This window comes from Meles meles, chromosome 10 (assembly GCF_922984935.1).
Source record: "Meles meles chromosome 10, mMelMel3.1 paternal haplotype, whole genome shotgun sequence".
Taxonomy (NCBI): Eukaryota; Metazoa; Chordata; class Mammalia; order Carnivora; family Mustelidae; genus Meles; species Meles meles.
Window position 1 is genome coordinate 82271596 of NC_060075.1, and position 16793 is coordinate 82288388.

General features: G+C 37.9%; 1 protein-coding gene across 10 annotated transcripts in view; it reads left to right on the plus strand.

Annotated features, from left to right (window-relative positions):
* Nucleotides 1-16793, plus strand: part of CACNA2D1 (calcium voltage-gated channel auxiliary subunit alpha2delta 1) — a 502406-nt gene that overhangs the window by 345444 nt on the left and 140169 nt on the right. For all 10 annotated transcript variants that reach the window (XR_006820510.1, XM_046020734.1, XM_046020735.1 and 7 more), the window contains exon 7: nucleotides 16536-16667. Coding sequence is in view for 9 of the 10 variants with exons in the window: in XM_046020734.1 (XP_045876690.1) it covers nucleotides 16536-16667 (132 nt within the window). In the remaining variant the exon portion in view is untranslated. The remainder of the gene's footprint in view (nucleotides 1-16535; nucleotides 16668-16793) is intronic.

Here is a 16793-nt window from a genome sequence, read left to right on the forward strand (position 1 = left end):
CTTGCCTCCGTCATTGTAAATTAATTGATTATATATGCTTGAGTTTATTTCTGGGTTTTCTCTTCTGTTCCATTGACCTATGTATATGTTTTTATGCACAGGCTTTTGCTTTTAAACCCCAAATGTTGGCAATGTCATATTTATGAATAGCAGATAAAAAGGCAAAAAAAAAGTGACATTGATACTCTAGTAAAATAAATATAAGAGAATTTCGGCTAAATCAAAGAAACGAAAGGCTTTGCTTCAGACTGATTTGGAAGGCCAGAGAAACTGACAAGTAATAGAAAAGATACTGGCTTCCATCAGTTTGATACAGAACATAAAGTGACAAGAAAGTACAGGCTTCTTTTAAAAATGTGAATAAGATTAATATCAAAGAAAAGACATTTTGCCAAGAATGGCAAAATCCATTTCAATAAGCCATCCATGTTTGTATCAGAATGTTAACTGTGTGTTTAAGATTCAATAGAGTTTATTTCTTCTTAACAATTGCCTAATGTTGTCTGAGGAAACATAAGATTTAAAAAGTCTTGATCTGTTTGTTACCTCCTGATACTACATTTTCCTGAAAAGCCGATTGAAATTTTCTTTTTCGGAGTAGAAATGTGGTAGGCTTCTCCATAATTAAATCTTGTCACTCTTGCCTTCTGAGGAATCAGGGTGGTTGGCATTTGTGCATTCAGAGCTGATACTGATTTAAATCATTGCTGAAAGTCAAAGGTGGTAAGTGCATTGCAGAAGAGAGCCTCACAGTGATGGTGAGAAGAGACTGTTTGGCAATTTGAAGTGTTTTTATAATACATCTACGACTCCTGTGGTAGAACTTTATGGTCTTAGAAGCCCATGTAATCATCGAGCCTCAGTCTCCTGAGTCTCTGTAAGTGTAAAGCAGAACAGATCACCTCATCATTCTGAGGGAGGCAGAAGGGAAATTGCTGCTTCTCCGAGTACGCAGTGAGCATTAGTTACAGTGTTCTACATACAAGACGTGCAGGCATTGTGTCCCTGGGTACTTGATTTAAGTCAATAACTATTTTAAAAAGCAAAATTTATTTATATTTTTAAAACAAAAATTTTTAAAAAGGCATTAGATGATGGGTTTTTATTGGTTTCAGTATCTTTATTTCCTCTCTCAATGGACTGTGAGGCATGCATAGATACATGGAATTTGTATTCAGTGCATTTATTTTAATGCAGATGTGAAAATCAGATTTGAAAGGCACATTTTGCTTTTCATTACATGAGAACTTTAGGGGTGTCTGGGTGGCTCAGTCAGTTAATGTCTGCCTTCAGCTCAGGTCATGATCCCAGGACCCTGAGATCCAGGCCTGGATCAGGCTCCTTGCTCAGCAGGGAGTCTGCTTCTCCTTCTCCCTCAATCTCCCCTTGCTTGTGCTCGCTTGCTCTCTGTCTGACAAATAAATAAAATCTTTGGGAAAAAAATGAAAACTTTAGACATAAAGCATTCTGCTCACTGATTACTTTTTATGGGGAAAAATGTTCTTGTTTATGAGAGGTCCACATTGTTTTCTTTTGGCAATCTCTCTTTGATCTGTAAAGCTTCTTCAGTACTTAGGATCTATAGTGCTTATTGGTGTCAGTAACGAACTTCATCCAAACCAGTTCTTTGAGGAGTTACTGAAACAGTGACTCCTCAACCTGATTCTTCCATGTGGCTTTCATAGCTAAGCTATAGATTAAATTCTCTAAGTGCCTGTGAGATAACCCTTTTTATTGATATCTTCACAGGTACTCCCTATTATGCTTAAAATTGAGTTCCTCACTGTTGTGCAAAATATCCTCCGTGCTCCAATGTTCATACCTTTGTTAATAGTGCTGTTGAAGCCCAAGCCAGAAAACCAGTTTTCTTTTTTCCCCCCTTTCCTATTGTCTGTCACTACAGTCTGCAGATGATTTCTACTCTTCTTTCTTTTTAAAAAGATTTACTTTTTTTAAAAAGAGAGAGGTGGGGAGGGGCAGACGCAGAGGAGGAGAATCTCAAGCCGACTCCCCAATGAATGTGAAGCCTGATGCAGGACTTGATCTCTCCACCCCGAGATTATGACCTGAGCCAAAATCAAGAGTCAAATGTTCAACTAAGTCACTCAGGCATCCCTCTGCTCTTCATCTTTTGAATCTCTTTGCATTCTCCAGGTGTACCACTTTTTTGGGGTTTCAGACCACTATACTCCTCACTAACCTAACTGTACTCATTGTCTCTGTTCCCCATTCACATCTGTCTTCTCATCTATATCGTCTGCCTTCATAATAACTTCTGAGGGAAGTCTCAAGTGCAGATATGTTTCTTTTGCACATCAGCTTATATGTCTCTGTAATTCTCAGAATAAATATTTTGTTTTTCATACTTGTGGATCCTCATAGCTGTGTGTCTCTAATCCTAATCTGCCCCTGTTGTCCCACACACCCCCCTCCTTCAATCATTTTGAAGAGCATCCAGCTCCCAGAATGCCTCTTTAAAAACAAATCAAGCAACATCCAACAAAAATCCCTGTGCCCCGCATGGGGTGATCATTGAATCAACCCCCTTGCCTTCCTGCCGTATCTCCAACTCTTCTTTGAAGCTGTGTTTGCCACCTCCTCCAGGAACTCAGGAGTGACCACCACGCCTTCCTCTGAATCTCGGAAAACATTTACTTAGCTTCATAGGCAAGTTTACTGTTAGAGTCTGGGATCCAAAAGCAAAATTTGATGTAAGCTGCTTTGATTTCTCTCTCTGTCTTCTCTATTAGATTTAGAGTAACTTGAGAAGAATTTTCACAATTTATTTGATTTTAATTCCAAGAGCCTCATCAAGGATTATTAATGTTTTTTGAATGATTGAATACAGTGCTGGAATTAGACCTTCACCTCTCTAGGATTTCATTTATTATAGTAAAAGTGCCCAAACCATTTTTAATCTATTCTATATTCTTTTGTGACACATGTTATCTGTTGGGATATTTTGGCATTGCAGGGAGACTGTTGTGAGTTCCTGCCCTTGAAAAACTGTTCTAGATCATGAAGCCATTCTGTTGCTCTCTGAATTTCCCATTTGTCAGTATCATTGTGTCTATTATCTCCTTAGAATGCTTTATATCCTATCAGTCATTCCATGGTGAGTCCTTTGTCTTTCATGTCTCAGCTTAAAGTATTTCTTCAGAGAGAATATTCCTGACAGTCTAGTCTCACGTAGTCACCCAGTCAGTCTCTGTGACCTCCCCAGTTTCAGTTATTTAAACAACCCTGAACGACTCTGATAGGTTATTATTTATTCAGGTGTTTATTGTGTGTGGCTTCTACTAGGATGTTACAAGGCTTGACTGTGGGAATGACCCTGTGGTTCTGAAGAAAGAGCCTGCTCATGCTGGCCCACCGACCCACCACTTACTTTTGTAATTACCGTGTTATTTATAGATCTTTTTATTTGAGTATAGTTGACACACAGTGTTAGATTAGTTCCAGGGGTACAACACAGTGATTTGGCAGGTTTATCCATCGTTATGTTCACCTCAAGTGTACCTCCCATCTGTCCCCACACATCACTACACTGTTCTATCATTGACTGTATGCATTACGCTTTGGATTTTTTTTTTTTTTTGTAAGTTTGTTTTATTCCCGTGACTTACTCCATAACTGGAGGTCTATATCTTCCACTTCCTTCATCCAGTTTTGCCAGCCCCTGTCCCCTCTGGCAACCATCAGGCTGTTATCTGGATATAGAAGTTTGAACCTGTTCTTTGTATATTAATGTGTTATTTTAGATAAAATTTATGACTGAAATCATAATCAAATCTCAGTCTGATTTAGCATAATACCCTTTAGGAGTATCCATGTTGTCTCGAATAGGAAGATCTCATCCTTTTCTATGGGTGCGTAATTATGTATATTAAATACATACATATGTATGTATGTGTATACCACATGTTCTTTATCCGTTTATTGATGGACACTTAGGTTCCTTCCATAGCTTGGCTATTATAAAGAATGCTGCAGTAAACAAAGGAGTGCATGTGTCTTTTCAAATTATGTGTTGCTGTTTTTTTTGTTGTTGTTGTTGTTTTGTTATTTTTTAGGTTAATATCCATAAGTGGAATTACTGGAGCATAGGGTATTTCTATTCATAATTTTTTAAGGAACGTCCATACTGTTTTCTATAGTGGCTGTACCAGTTTGCATTCCTATCAACCGTGTACAGTGTTCCTTTTTCTCCACATCTTCACCAACAATTTTTTGTCTTTTTTTAAAAACATGAGCCATGTAAATAAAGTTTTATGGGGACAAAGTCACATCCATTCATTAACGTGTGGCTTCTGGCAGCTTTTTTCTATGGTTTCAATGTGAGTCATTGTGACAGAGACCATGTGGGCCATAGACCTAAAATTTTTTCCTATCTGGTCCTTCAAGAAAAGTATTTGCCAACTCCTGCTCAAGGGCTTAGATCAGTGCCCGACACAGAAGAGGAGCTCAATAAATGTTTGTTAGATGAGTGTACGATAGAAACTCGGTGAGTAAGAAAGGAAGCACACAAATTGGGAGATACTTAATAGGGAGCTTCTTAGATATTTTAGATATTTTAGATATCTTAGATATTTTTGTTGACTTCAAGGGCTTCCTAATAACTGGGCTACGGTGTGTATACACCAACTTCTTCAAAAATATATGAAAGGGGTTGATCTATTACCGAACTTGAAGTGAAGCTGAAGAGAAGACCAGAGTGATGGGACTCCTCCAGTTCAGATGCTGATAGCACTCGCCTGTCACTTTGAATCGAAGGGAGGAGAAGAAATTCTTGGGTCATTTGTACCTGCTTAGAATGTAGCATGATGAAGGTTAAACTAAGTGTTTTACCCTTTACTGAAAATTACTTCTAACTTCAAAAGATGACCTAACACATGAGACTACAATTAACATATGTATTTAGTTTTTCATTTACTTAAAACTATTTTTGAGTAATTACTCATGTTAATTATTACTGTTCCTTGAATTCCTCCTATGCATTAAATGTAGCGTTCTTTGCATTTTCCTAACAACCCTGGATATCCTAGGTACTGTTCTCTCCATCTTCTACCAGAAAAACTAGAACCCTAATCCATTTGTTCAGTTTGCCCAGTGTTGTCTGTTTATTAAACACAGAATGGTCCTATCCCGTTACCTTTTCCACCATGTTCTAGGCATTGGAGGAAAAATAAAGAACCTTGTGTCTACCCTAGTAACGCACAGTATAATAAGGAAGCATGCAAATAAACAAGGATGGTGAAACGTGGGAAGCATGGGATCGAGGTTTACAGAAGGAGCCGTAGGAGAGTGGGGAGGTTTATTGTCTGCTAAGTGAGGGGCAGATGGGGTGAAAAAATCACAGAAGACCCCGCAGAGAAGGTGATGCCATCTGTCCTAAGAGAGAAGGGGGGAGGTTGACAAATGGGCACGGTAGACCGAGTCCAAAGCCAGAAGACAGTATGTGTAGTGCTGTGGGAGGCAGGTGGCAGCATTGCCTGCTCTGAGGAAGGCGCAGATCTCAAATGAGCTTGGGTTTATGCACATGGAAAAGCAATGGAAGACCCAACTGGGAGGTTGGGAAGACAACCAGATAAGACCAGCTTTTATGGAGAATAACTGAAGACTTAGAATTAGGGAGGGCATTTGCAGAGTAGAACACTGTGGCAACAGCAGGAGGAATGGGTGAAAGGGAGGGGAAATTGGAAGCAGGGAGCCTCTCTGAAGCTTATTGCTAAAGACCTAAGTGAATGTGGACCTAGACTAAGAGAAGATGAGTACATAGGGGCTCGCACACATGACCTGGTCCTTTACCATCTTGTTACATTTCACAGATCAAAAACCTTTAAGCTGTTTCTAATAGTTCGTGGAAATGATTTGTTTTGAGCAGGTGTTGAATCGTTTATATTTTAAAACTATGTCAAAATAACATGAGATTCTTCCCCTGTTTGATTTTGATAAATTTAAGCTTTTGTGGGATATTTAGGTATGATTTATTAATTTATTATTGAACAACTGATTTATTAAAATCAAAAAAATAATTACTCATTATTAAATTATTTGCTGAACAACACAGTAGCCAGGATTGATAAATATAAATTTCATGTGTCAGTAACTGTAACATATACATTAAAATCTGAACAAATCATGCTCAGTGTGATGTAAGTATCCTGAAAGCTGACAGTTGATGTATTTTTGTAGATGTCTATTAGTATAAATAGCAGAGTATGTCCTAAGGGTTCTGCTGGTGTGTATGCTGGATGCATAGGGATAAATCTCTATTCACGTGCAAGCAGGGATACAAGGATATTAACCTCACATCTTAGAAATGATATTAGATGGGCGCCTGGGTGGCTCAGTTGTTAAACGTCTGCTTTCGGCTCAGGTCATGATCCCAGTGTCCTGGGATCGAGCCCTACATCTGGCTCCCTGCTGGGCAGGACGCCTGCTTCTCTTTCTCCCACTCCCCCTGCTTGTGTTCTCTCTCTCCCTCTGTCTCTGTCAAGTAAATAGATAAAGTCTTTAAAAAAAGAAACAAAGAAGAAATGTTTGATTTTATTCACAAGTCTGTCACAACCTAGTTCCATATCTTAGATTTGTTTTGTTTTCACTATGAAATCCGTGCGTGCTGTTTCCACCAAATGATTGCTCTTCTTGTTCCCCGCTGGCTACCACATTCTATGTTTCTGTGCCTCTGCTCTTCCCTCCTTAAAATCACCAGGCAACTCTTCGTTCTGAAACTGGTTGACACAAAGCCCTATGCACCAGGCAGCCCGTGCCTCACTGACCGCATCACCCTGTTCCCCAGGAGCCTTGTTATCCTTCTTCCTCAGCCGTGTCTTGTTAGTCAGCTCTAGTATTTTATGAACCTTGTTAGTGAATTCAGTCCAGTTTTACACGTAGATGCTGAATTGCCTGTGCACTTAGGCTGTCTGCGAGCTAAGGCAAGGGGTTTCCCAGGTCTAATTTGGTCTGTAATTCTCAGCCCCAGTTTCTTCTCAGTGTCACCAGAACTGTGTGTTCAGAACTCCACGCACACGTGTGCATGTGTGGCTTCCGTACGTCTGTTAAATCTGACACACTTTCTCCCACAAGAATTTTAGTGTGTCTCTGCTGTATTCAGGGCTGTGTTCACCAGTGTGGCTTGATTTCAGGAGCGCTGGAAGTATCCCGTTGCCAAAAATTACCTCCTCTTGCTGTGAAGTGTGTAAACCTGGCAATTCACAGACCTGTACACCTGGGGCTAATAATACATTATATGTTTATAAAAAAGTAAAAAAATTACCTCCTTCCCCAAATTACATGGTACATTAAATGATATCATTTTTTTTCTTTGAGTTTGCATTTTTTATAATGTCAGTGGTTTTGGAACAGTTAACACACTTTTTTCTTCATGTAATGTAAGATGAGGTAGTGTTGTTGGCCATTAATTTGGGGCCAAAGTGAGAGAAAATGTTCTTTGAGGCAAGGGGAGAACACAAGGTTTTAATTTCTCCTCCTAGCGTTTCAGCAGCTCCGTCAGAATTGTTCCATCAAGGTATTTTTATTTTATTTTTGTGGGTTTTTTTTTTTTTTTTTTTTTTTTTTAGATTTGAGAAAGAGAAATAAAGAAGGAGAGCGAGTGCACAAGTAGTGGGAGGGGCAAAGGGAGAAGGAGAGGGAGTGTCACGCAGAGTCCATGCTGGGGGAGAGCCCAATGCGGGGCTCGATCTAAGGACCCTGAGATCAGGATCTGAGCTGAAATAAAAAATGAGCCACTAGGCGCCCCCTTCAGAATATTTTTTAAAAAATTGTTTGTATGCTGGCAGTTAAGAGGTAAATAAGATAATAATGGTAATGAGTGGAGATATTTCTTGTGCAGTTAGTAAGTCGCAGAGTTCTAAGTTCATGTAATCTTGAACACGGCTCTGTGAAGCAGACGCTCTCAGTAGTCCCATTGTGCAGGTGAGGAAAAGGAGGTTTGAGAGAGGGTTATTTTCCTAAGGTCAGTTAGTTCCTTCTGGCATCCAGACCTGGGGTCTATGAGTGGGAAGACAGTCAGTGAGCATAGTCTTTGCTTACACTACATATATTCACATAGAAAAGTCATAAATGCTAAGCATTTGAGGAAAGGATCCCACCAGGAAAATACTATATGTGTTTAAAAAACAAAAATAAAACACCCTCGATCTGAGGTGTTTAAAATTTGGTCTTAATTGAATATTCTCATAGGGCTCCCAACTCCATTTGAATGATCTCAGAGTTTATTTTTGGGGGGAAATTCCCATATTTTATTTCACTTTTAAAAGTTTAAATTAAAGATGTTTAGGACATTTTTAGGTATTTTCATTTGTTCAAAATTTAGCAGGCTCTGTGTTTACTGAAATAAAAAGACAAATATATAGTAATAGGTATTTAACTTTTTAAAAACAATTTTAATTACAAATAGTCAAATTTATGATAAAAATGACATTGGAATAGTATCATTGGGAGAAACTGGATCGTCTTCAGGCAATTACTCCAAAATTGCTGGTTTATATTTACACATTATGTTTTCACATTTCAAATGACAATATTTCAGTCACATGATTCCAGTGAAGAATACCTCTCCATGTGAGAGCTTCTAAATAAAGCAGATGGAAGGGAAGTGGGTTCATTACAAAATAAATAGAATTACAGGCTCATTGCTGTATATAAAAGGAGTGTTGCTATTCAAGTAAAATAACTGACAGGACTACAATAATATGCTGAGCCATGGAAGGAATCTTTCATCTGTGTCGAACAGCTAAAGGAGATATGTACCATACAGGTTTTTAAGCAGCTGAGGAAAGGATTGTAATCCTGGCCCTTGTTCATGGATTGCATTTTAGTTGTAAACTTGTTGGAAGTTCACACTAAGCCTGCAGATCATCTAGGGTCATTACTGTATTTGAGTCCCCCCCCCCCCCCCCCCCGCCCCAGAGGAAAACAGAAACACAAGGGGTTAAATAATTAAAGTAGCCTGTTGTACCAGCGATAAAGACTCTTGGCTACCGAAGTTACTCATCATTTATTTGGTCTTGATGATACTAGAAACGGAAAAACTTAGAATGCCTGAAGGGTAAAGCAAAGGTTTTTCTTGTTTCCTATACTTAAAATATTTCTTAAGCAGAATCCCTACAAGCCTCCAAGAAGAATCTTACAAGTAATTACCATTTTATTGGAAGTGACATTAAAATCCTTCAATTAATAAACATGACATTAGATCCCAGTGTCTTCCATTTCCCTTGCATTATTCTTATTTTCTGTAATGACAAAGTGGATTTCTTCTGAGCTCCTTCTATGCATGCCATAATTTGCAGATTTCATTAAAGCAGAACAGCTGGGTTCTGAGCATTAGCCAGGTGCTCCGTCTATGGGAAACTAAAGAGAGAGGGAGCAAGGCCAGAAATATCCGTAATACGGAGGTTAGAGAACTGACAAGGACAAGGGCCTTTTAATATTTGTACCAAATTCACTGTAGGAATACGGCTTATCTCCTCATCAGGGTCCACATGTGCCTTTGGAGCCTTCTGTTCAGCCTCCCCCAGTGGGAGGTAAATTCTGGTGCCGGAGACATGATTAGAGAGATGAGATTTGGTCCTCCAATCTCCCTGTACCTTATTAATCTTTCATTTACACTGGGATTAGATGAGATTCCATTAGCCAAATCCACTGAAAAGATTCGTTCATTTTAATATTTATGCACACTGTCTGGTCCTTCAAGTGGATTCTTTTTGTGTGTGTACTTAATTGGATCAGTGGATTTCTTGTTATTAACATTTTTCTTTACAGAGATGATGAATAAAATTAGTGACATCTGGTTCAGCTCTGCTGTTAAATATAACTTTTAATAACTACCTTATGTACTATAGGATGAAATGAACATTTGCTATGAAGATAAAATCAGTTTAGTTTAGAATCACATAGTAAGCATTGACTCATTAAAAGAAAAAATAAAGCAAAACTGTAATATTCTGTGTATGTCCAAAAATGGGGTAGTGAAGGATGATATTTAATGATACTGAAAAGTGGCTTTGAAACCCTTACTTACTCAGGTGTGAGAATAGTGTCTTAGAATTTGAGACTAAAATGAAAATTTGTCCAAAACAAAGGATATGATAACATGGCCCAAAGTATTAATTTGCTATCATGAAGTAGTGTTTTTAAATTATATTAACTTTCACTTTGAAGAAATTTTGTTTTGGCTTGGTGTTGACACTATTCATTGAATAGATTTTTTTTTTTTTTTTAAGATTTTATTTACTTATTTAACAGAGAGAGACACAAGGAGAGAGGAAACACAGGGGGCATGGAGGAGGGAGAAGCAGGCTTCGCACTGGGCAGGGAGCTCGATCCCAGGACCCCAGGATTATGACCTGAGCCGAAGGCAGACACTTAATGCCTGAGCCACCCACGCGCCTGGACAATATTGCTTTTTAAAAAGTGCATTAATGTCCTGTGTTTGTAGTTGTACTTAATTAAGCAATATTCCCCATCTTGGCATTGTTGACTGTTTGAGCTGGTAATTGTCTGTGGTGGGTCCTCCTGTGTACCTCAAGATGGTCAGAGCATCCCTGGTCTCTCCGCAGTCGATTCTAGTAGGCGCTTGCGGATCTTGACAATCACCATGTCTCTAAGCATTGCTGACTATTCCTCGGGGAGGAATAGTGGTCTCAACTGAGAAACAGTGTGCTACAAAAGTATAGTTATTTTTTTTCATATTTAAAGTTTTAAATAATCAGAGCTACGTATCAAATGAAAGCTTAGACATCGGTTGCTCATAAACAGTACACATTTTAGAATCGGACACAATTGAGTGCTGTCTCTAAAGCTCTGTGTTTTTTGTTTTGTCAAATTGAAAGTCTTTCCTAGGTTTTATTTTTGTCATAATAAAAAAGGAGATACAATTAGTATCTCGAAGTGCCATTCTAAAAGTTAAATGGCATAATGTACTTTCCGCCACAGTATGTGGTTAATTAAATATCACTGACTTTATCAGTGGCTATAGTTTAAATAACCCATACCAATGTTACCTAAATGCAAGGCTGTAATAGAGCAGTATTATTAGTTAAATGGAAATATATATTAAACATTTTGACCAGTTCTCCTGTTTTTTACTTATGTAACTGTAACATATTTAGCATGGTTAAACAAAAGTAATTTTAGTATCTATTTTGTTTCATGGCTTTAATATCTATAGGTCTTACCTAAGACTGGTCAAAACTATCTTGTATTTTAGAAAATGCATTTTTGATGTAGACTTACCAAAGTTATTTTATATTTTGAATAAATCTTACTATGTTTTTTCTTTATTTTTACTAGCTTCTATTTGTTTCATTTGAAAGATGCAGTTGACATTTATGGGCATTACAAATAATCTTAAGGTGTTTCAAATAGTCATATGATGCTTTGAAAGCATGATGAAGCCTTGCACCTTGACTAAATCAGGAAAATGTCTTCAAACTTAAATGGGAGCAGTCGTGCAACGCTGTTTGGGTTGAAATTTGTGGAGGAAAATGGGATTCAGAATTTGTCAATGATTCTATAATCCATGTCATAAGTGTGATGTAGGTTTAAGTCCTGTATCTTAGAAGAATTAGGAGGAAATGTAAGGTACTTCTTTTGTCCTGTTATAAATTAGATTTTTCTTTGTTCCCTTGAGAAGCCAGATTGAACAATAGAATATTCTGAAAGAGAATTGCTGAACACCAAGGCCATGCTTTTGAAAACTAACTATAGGAAGAATAGAGATGGATGCTTGGCCTTCTGAATCAATTAACAGTGAAATCCTGTCATACCATTCAGAATAGAGGCCCGAGTCAAGGTTGACTTTCTCAGCATTCATGGCTTCTAACAGGCTTACCCTTGCATATTTATAAAAGACTTTTTTTTTTTTTTCCCCAGAATAAAACACTCTTACAAAGATAAAAATCTCCATTTCTTAGAAGTGGTCATAAAATGAGGACGAACTTTACTCTTCATGCAGCCATAAGACACTTAGTTAAGTTCATTAGTAATTGGCACTAGGTTCAGGGCTAGATCACTGTAGACCAGTTCGTCTTCCACAGTGGGGAAAAAAAATGTAGGCCACTCCTGTGCTTGTAAGATTTGTTCAACCGAGAAATTCAAATTTGGTGTGAATGGAGAACATTAGAAGGTTGCAGAGAGCAGTGAGTAAAATGGCATGAGTGAATGTAGCATATGTTAAATAATGCAATACGCACACAATGTGTAATTGAAAATATGAAATAAGATACTTAAATATTGTTAAACCTATTGAAAAGTAGCAGAGCTGTTATCTGTGTTCTTAAGTATATCTGACTAAAAGCATGAAGTTCTGTTTGGGGCCAAGAAATATTGCAGGATTTCTTAAAAAATAATTTATTTTGAAATAACTATATGAAATATTTTTTGGCTACCAATTTGTATCATCATTTCTGCAATTAGATGAAATACTTTGCATTTTGGTTTCTTGGTGTAGACATTCAAATAAAGATTGCGACTTACAGAAAAGTAATTGCTTTCAAAAGTCTTGGTAATATACAATGACAAAGGCAAACAAAGTATGTTGAATTTTAGTGAGTCAGGATGCCACAATTACTCGAGTGTTGAGTCTTTATCAGAAAGAACAATATATTTTCATATTCCTATTGAACAGTAATATTTGTTGAAAATAATTTTCTGAGGTATTTGGGCTCGTTTTTTTTTTTATCATAAAAAGATTATGTTTTATATCTTTTAAGTACTATGGTCTTAGGGAAGAGGAAGAGACTGCAAATACTGGTTGAGGACAGAAAGGCACAGCACAACCACATAAACACTTGGTAATACGAAACAAACAAAAAAATCTAACAGTAACTTTTAACTTTTCTAAGGCACCAGGCTTTCTACACAGTTGTGCCAGAAGAATTACTTAAAAACATCTTCCTAAGTAAAGTCTTATTCTACTTATGAATGTATATATATATTCGTAAGTAGAATAGAAATTCATATAAATTCTACTTAGGAATTTAAATGAGAGAGAGAGGGAAAGAAAGAAAAAAAAAGTGTAGGTATTTATAATGGAAGTAGCAGGGCAAGAGAATCGATTCCGGAAATGACATAAACTCCATTTCGCCGGGGCCAGTAATCTGCATTAGTTTCAATCTTTTTTTTTTTTTTTTAAAGATTTTATTCATTTATCTGACAGAGAGATCAAAAGTAGGCAGAGAGGCAGGCAGAGAGAGAGGAAAGGAAGCAGGCTCCCCGCTGAGCAGAGAGCCCGACGCAGGACTCGATCCCAGGACCCTGAGATCATGACCTGAGCTGAAGGCAGAGGCTTTAACCCGCTGAGCCACCCAGGCGCCCCTAGTTTCAGTCTTCTATCATCTGCAGATTACCCAGTTATTTCAGTATTGTGCAGCCTGAGTTATGCTGATGGCATAGAAATGGAGAGAGATGAGACCCCAAATGATTCTGGAAAAGCTATTTAATTTTATAAGGTTAAGCAGATAAAAGTTTGTTCACTTTAGGAGCCTAGTTTAAGAAACTAAAATAAGATAGATGTATTAGTCTAATGTAACACATAGAGTGGATCAGGAAAATACAGCCAAATAGCCAAGAGGGGTCTAAAATGCATTCATACTTTCCGGTTGGCTTTAATGCTTTACATTTGTTTTTAATACATTTTTAACTTGCTCAGTATAATTTGAGAAAAAATTAATTTCTAATGAAGCAATTTATTTTACTTTGTCGTTTTGGCATTTTCAGGAATTGGAACAGTATGATTGTTCTCTCTAAACGTCTCTCTAAAGTTCTCTGAAGAAAGACAGGAGCTAACTTTGCACTCCGGCAACAGATTCTTTGCTTTGGATTTCTTGCTTCGGATGTTCAAGTAAAGATAATGACTCACAGAATAATGCTGGCACTGAGAAAATCTTGATAAACAGAGGAGGGCAAATGGAAGCATCTGTAGCCCTAATCTGGGATTAAGCCTTGCACATCTGACAGAGAAACAGTTCCCTTTCTCTCATTTGAATGGAACTTAAAATCCGTTCAGGCGCCTATTACTGTAGATTCTTAAAGTCCCTGGCTCATTTGCAGATGAACAAGTTTTGAGAAAAACATTTTGATACCTACTTCATTAATGTCTTATCTGCAAAGGAATTTTCAGATACATAAACTGCCAACTTTCAGACCCATCACCGTAATAAGAATGCGTCTGCCTTCAGCTCAGGTCATGATCCCAGGGTCCTAGGATGGAGTCCAACCTCCTGTTCCCTGCTCAGCAGGGATTCTGCTTCTCCCTCTCCCACTCCCCCTGCTTGTGTTCCCTCTCTTGCTATCTCTCTCTGTGTCAAATAAATAAATAAAATCTTAAAAAAAAAAAAATTCAGAGCTTGACTCCCCCCCCAGTACCTAAAGTATAATTAACAATCAGCATATCAAAGCCTGATATTTAGTAGTTGTTTTCAAATAAAACTAAGAAAACAATTAGCAGCCTTGAAAACAAATAAAACTTTATTAAAAATAATTAGATATCAACTGTTGCTTGATGTGAATTAAAGAGTGAAGGAAATTGAAGAGATAGCTGGAGTAGATTGGCAACTAATAAAGTGTATCTGAATCATAAATAAACATGATTATTTGTTCAGTAGAATATTACTGTAAAATTCATGAATGTTTAAAGAAAAGTACAATGTTCCTCTTTTTCTGTGATGTTTTGTATATAACTATAAATATTCATGAATAGTATTAGTTCAGGTTATCTGTGTGAATATGAATTTTTATATAATGGGTCACTTAATGTTCATTGGATCATGCTTTTGAATATAAATTCACTAGTATCTCAGACACACCGTGGATCTGACCCAGCTCATGAATATTCACACACACAACTGATCTTTCTGCACGTAATCACATCCATAAAGATGGAAATCTTGTTAGTTCTCAATAATGAGAAATGCATTTGGATGCCGGTCCCAGGACAATTTCACAGTACCCTTGTTTTCATTTTTTTTTTTTAATGATAAGCTTAGAAATATAAACACATATGCTGTGCATCTTTCTTGTTAGAAATTCTTTTGTTTCTTTGACCTTTACAGAATACTGGGTGTGATTTAACCTTGACTGCATTTGCTTCCTTCATTTGCTGTGGTCCCAGAAAATAGAAATTAAGCAGTATCTCCAGTCCTTATCCCACACGCATTTCCACTGTTTAGGCTTGACCGTAGATTCTCAAGTGCACAGCGGTCCAGTCTCCTGATCTGCTGGGGGCATGGTATATATATATTCCATATAAAGGGGGGGAGGGAAAGATGTGAGATGATGTATGTCATCTTTTTGTGTAAAGGGAAAATAATATTCTAAGCTAAGTAAATGTTCACTGTGTTAGAAATAAGATGCTCTGATCACGGAGCCCCATAATGATACACTAAACCCCACCTTATGGTAGCTTCTCTTTCATTATAATGGATGGCAAATGTTTTTAGTACCTGTCCAAGTTCAATCAGTAGTTGTAAGTAAGAATCAAAATCTGTGGCCTGGCCGTTAGTAGACTCATTCTCTAATATTTAATTGAACTAACCAGAGAAAAAGAACCATTGCTCACAAAGGTAGGTAGTAAAGGGGCGCCTGAGTGACTCAGTGGGTTAAGCCTCTGCCTTCAGCTCAGGTCATGATCTCAGGGTCCTGGGATCAAGTCCTGCATCAGGCTCTCTGCTCAGCAGGGAGCCTGCTTCCCCGCCTTCTCTCTCTCTCTGCCTGCCTCTCTCCCTACTTGTGATCTCTCTCGTCAAATAAATAAATAAAATCTTAAAAAACAAAGGTAGTAGTAAAGCATCAGCTGCTTTGGATTTCTAGCATTGGTATTGTCAAGCCTCTGAATGAATTTTCTCTTTGTCAAGATGTATACATTTGTTGTTGTGTAAACACAGTTAACAGACTATGTTAGATGGCAAACATCTTTTTTTTTTCATTCCCGTAAGGACCAAATTATGTTAGAGTGTTACAGAGAATCATCAGTAGTTGAGGGAAGTGTGACCATTAAACTCTGTCCTGAGGCACTGGGTACGTTTCTTCTTCAGAACTGAGCTGCTTCAAGGGGAGGTATGCTTCCCCCCGCCCCTGCTCAACCGGGAGAGCTGCTATGGCCTGTTCTGTGTATCACAGTGGTTCTCCACTGGGGGCGGTTTTGTTTGTATTCCGACAATGTTGGGGAACATGGTGCTTATCACAGCTGGTGGGGGTGGGTGGCTGGGGGTGGTTACTGACATCTAATGGGTAGAGGCCATAGGCGCCGCGAAACAATCCACAAAGCACAGAATAGCTCCCACAACAAAGAGCTACCCAGCCCAGATGGTCAACATGGCTTCCGTCATTTAAAAACTTGTCTGGAGAAATAATTCCTTGTCTAAACCCGTTGACAAGCATCGCGTTAGAGCACTTTCAGAGATAAGCTGATGAAAAGCTGTAACATTATTTGGCAAATAAATGATGGATTCAGATAGTAATAATAAATTTGAATTTTTCCTTTTTTTCTTTTTCTTTTTTTTTCCCATCAGCCACGATTGTGTTAAATGAACTCAACTGGACAAGTGCCTTAGATGAAGTTTTCAAAAAAAATCGAGAGGAAGACCCTTCATTGCTGTGGCAGGTGTTTGGCAGTGCCACGGGCCTTGCCCGGTATTACCCAGGTAAGTGCTCAGTGACTCAGTAGGTATCCAATAGAATGTAAGGACCAGACTTAATATTTCTTTATTTCTAGTATCTGTTAGCTTCTCCCATATTGTGAGAAAAAGATATCGTGCCACTTTGATAAG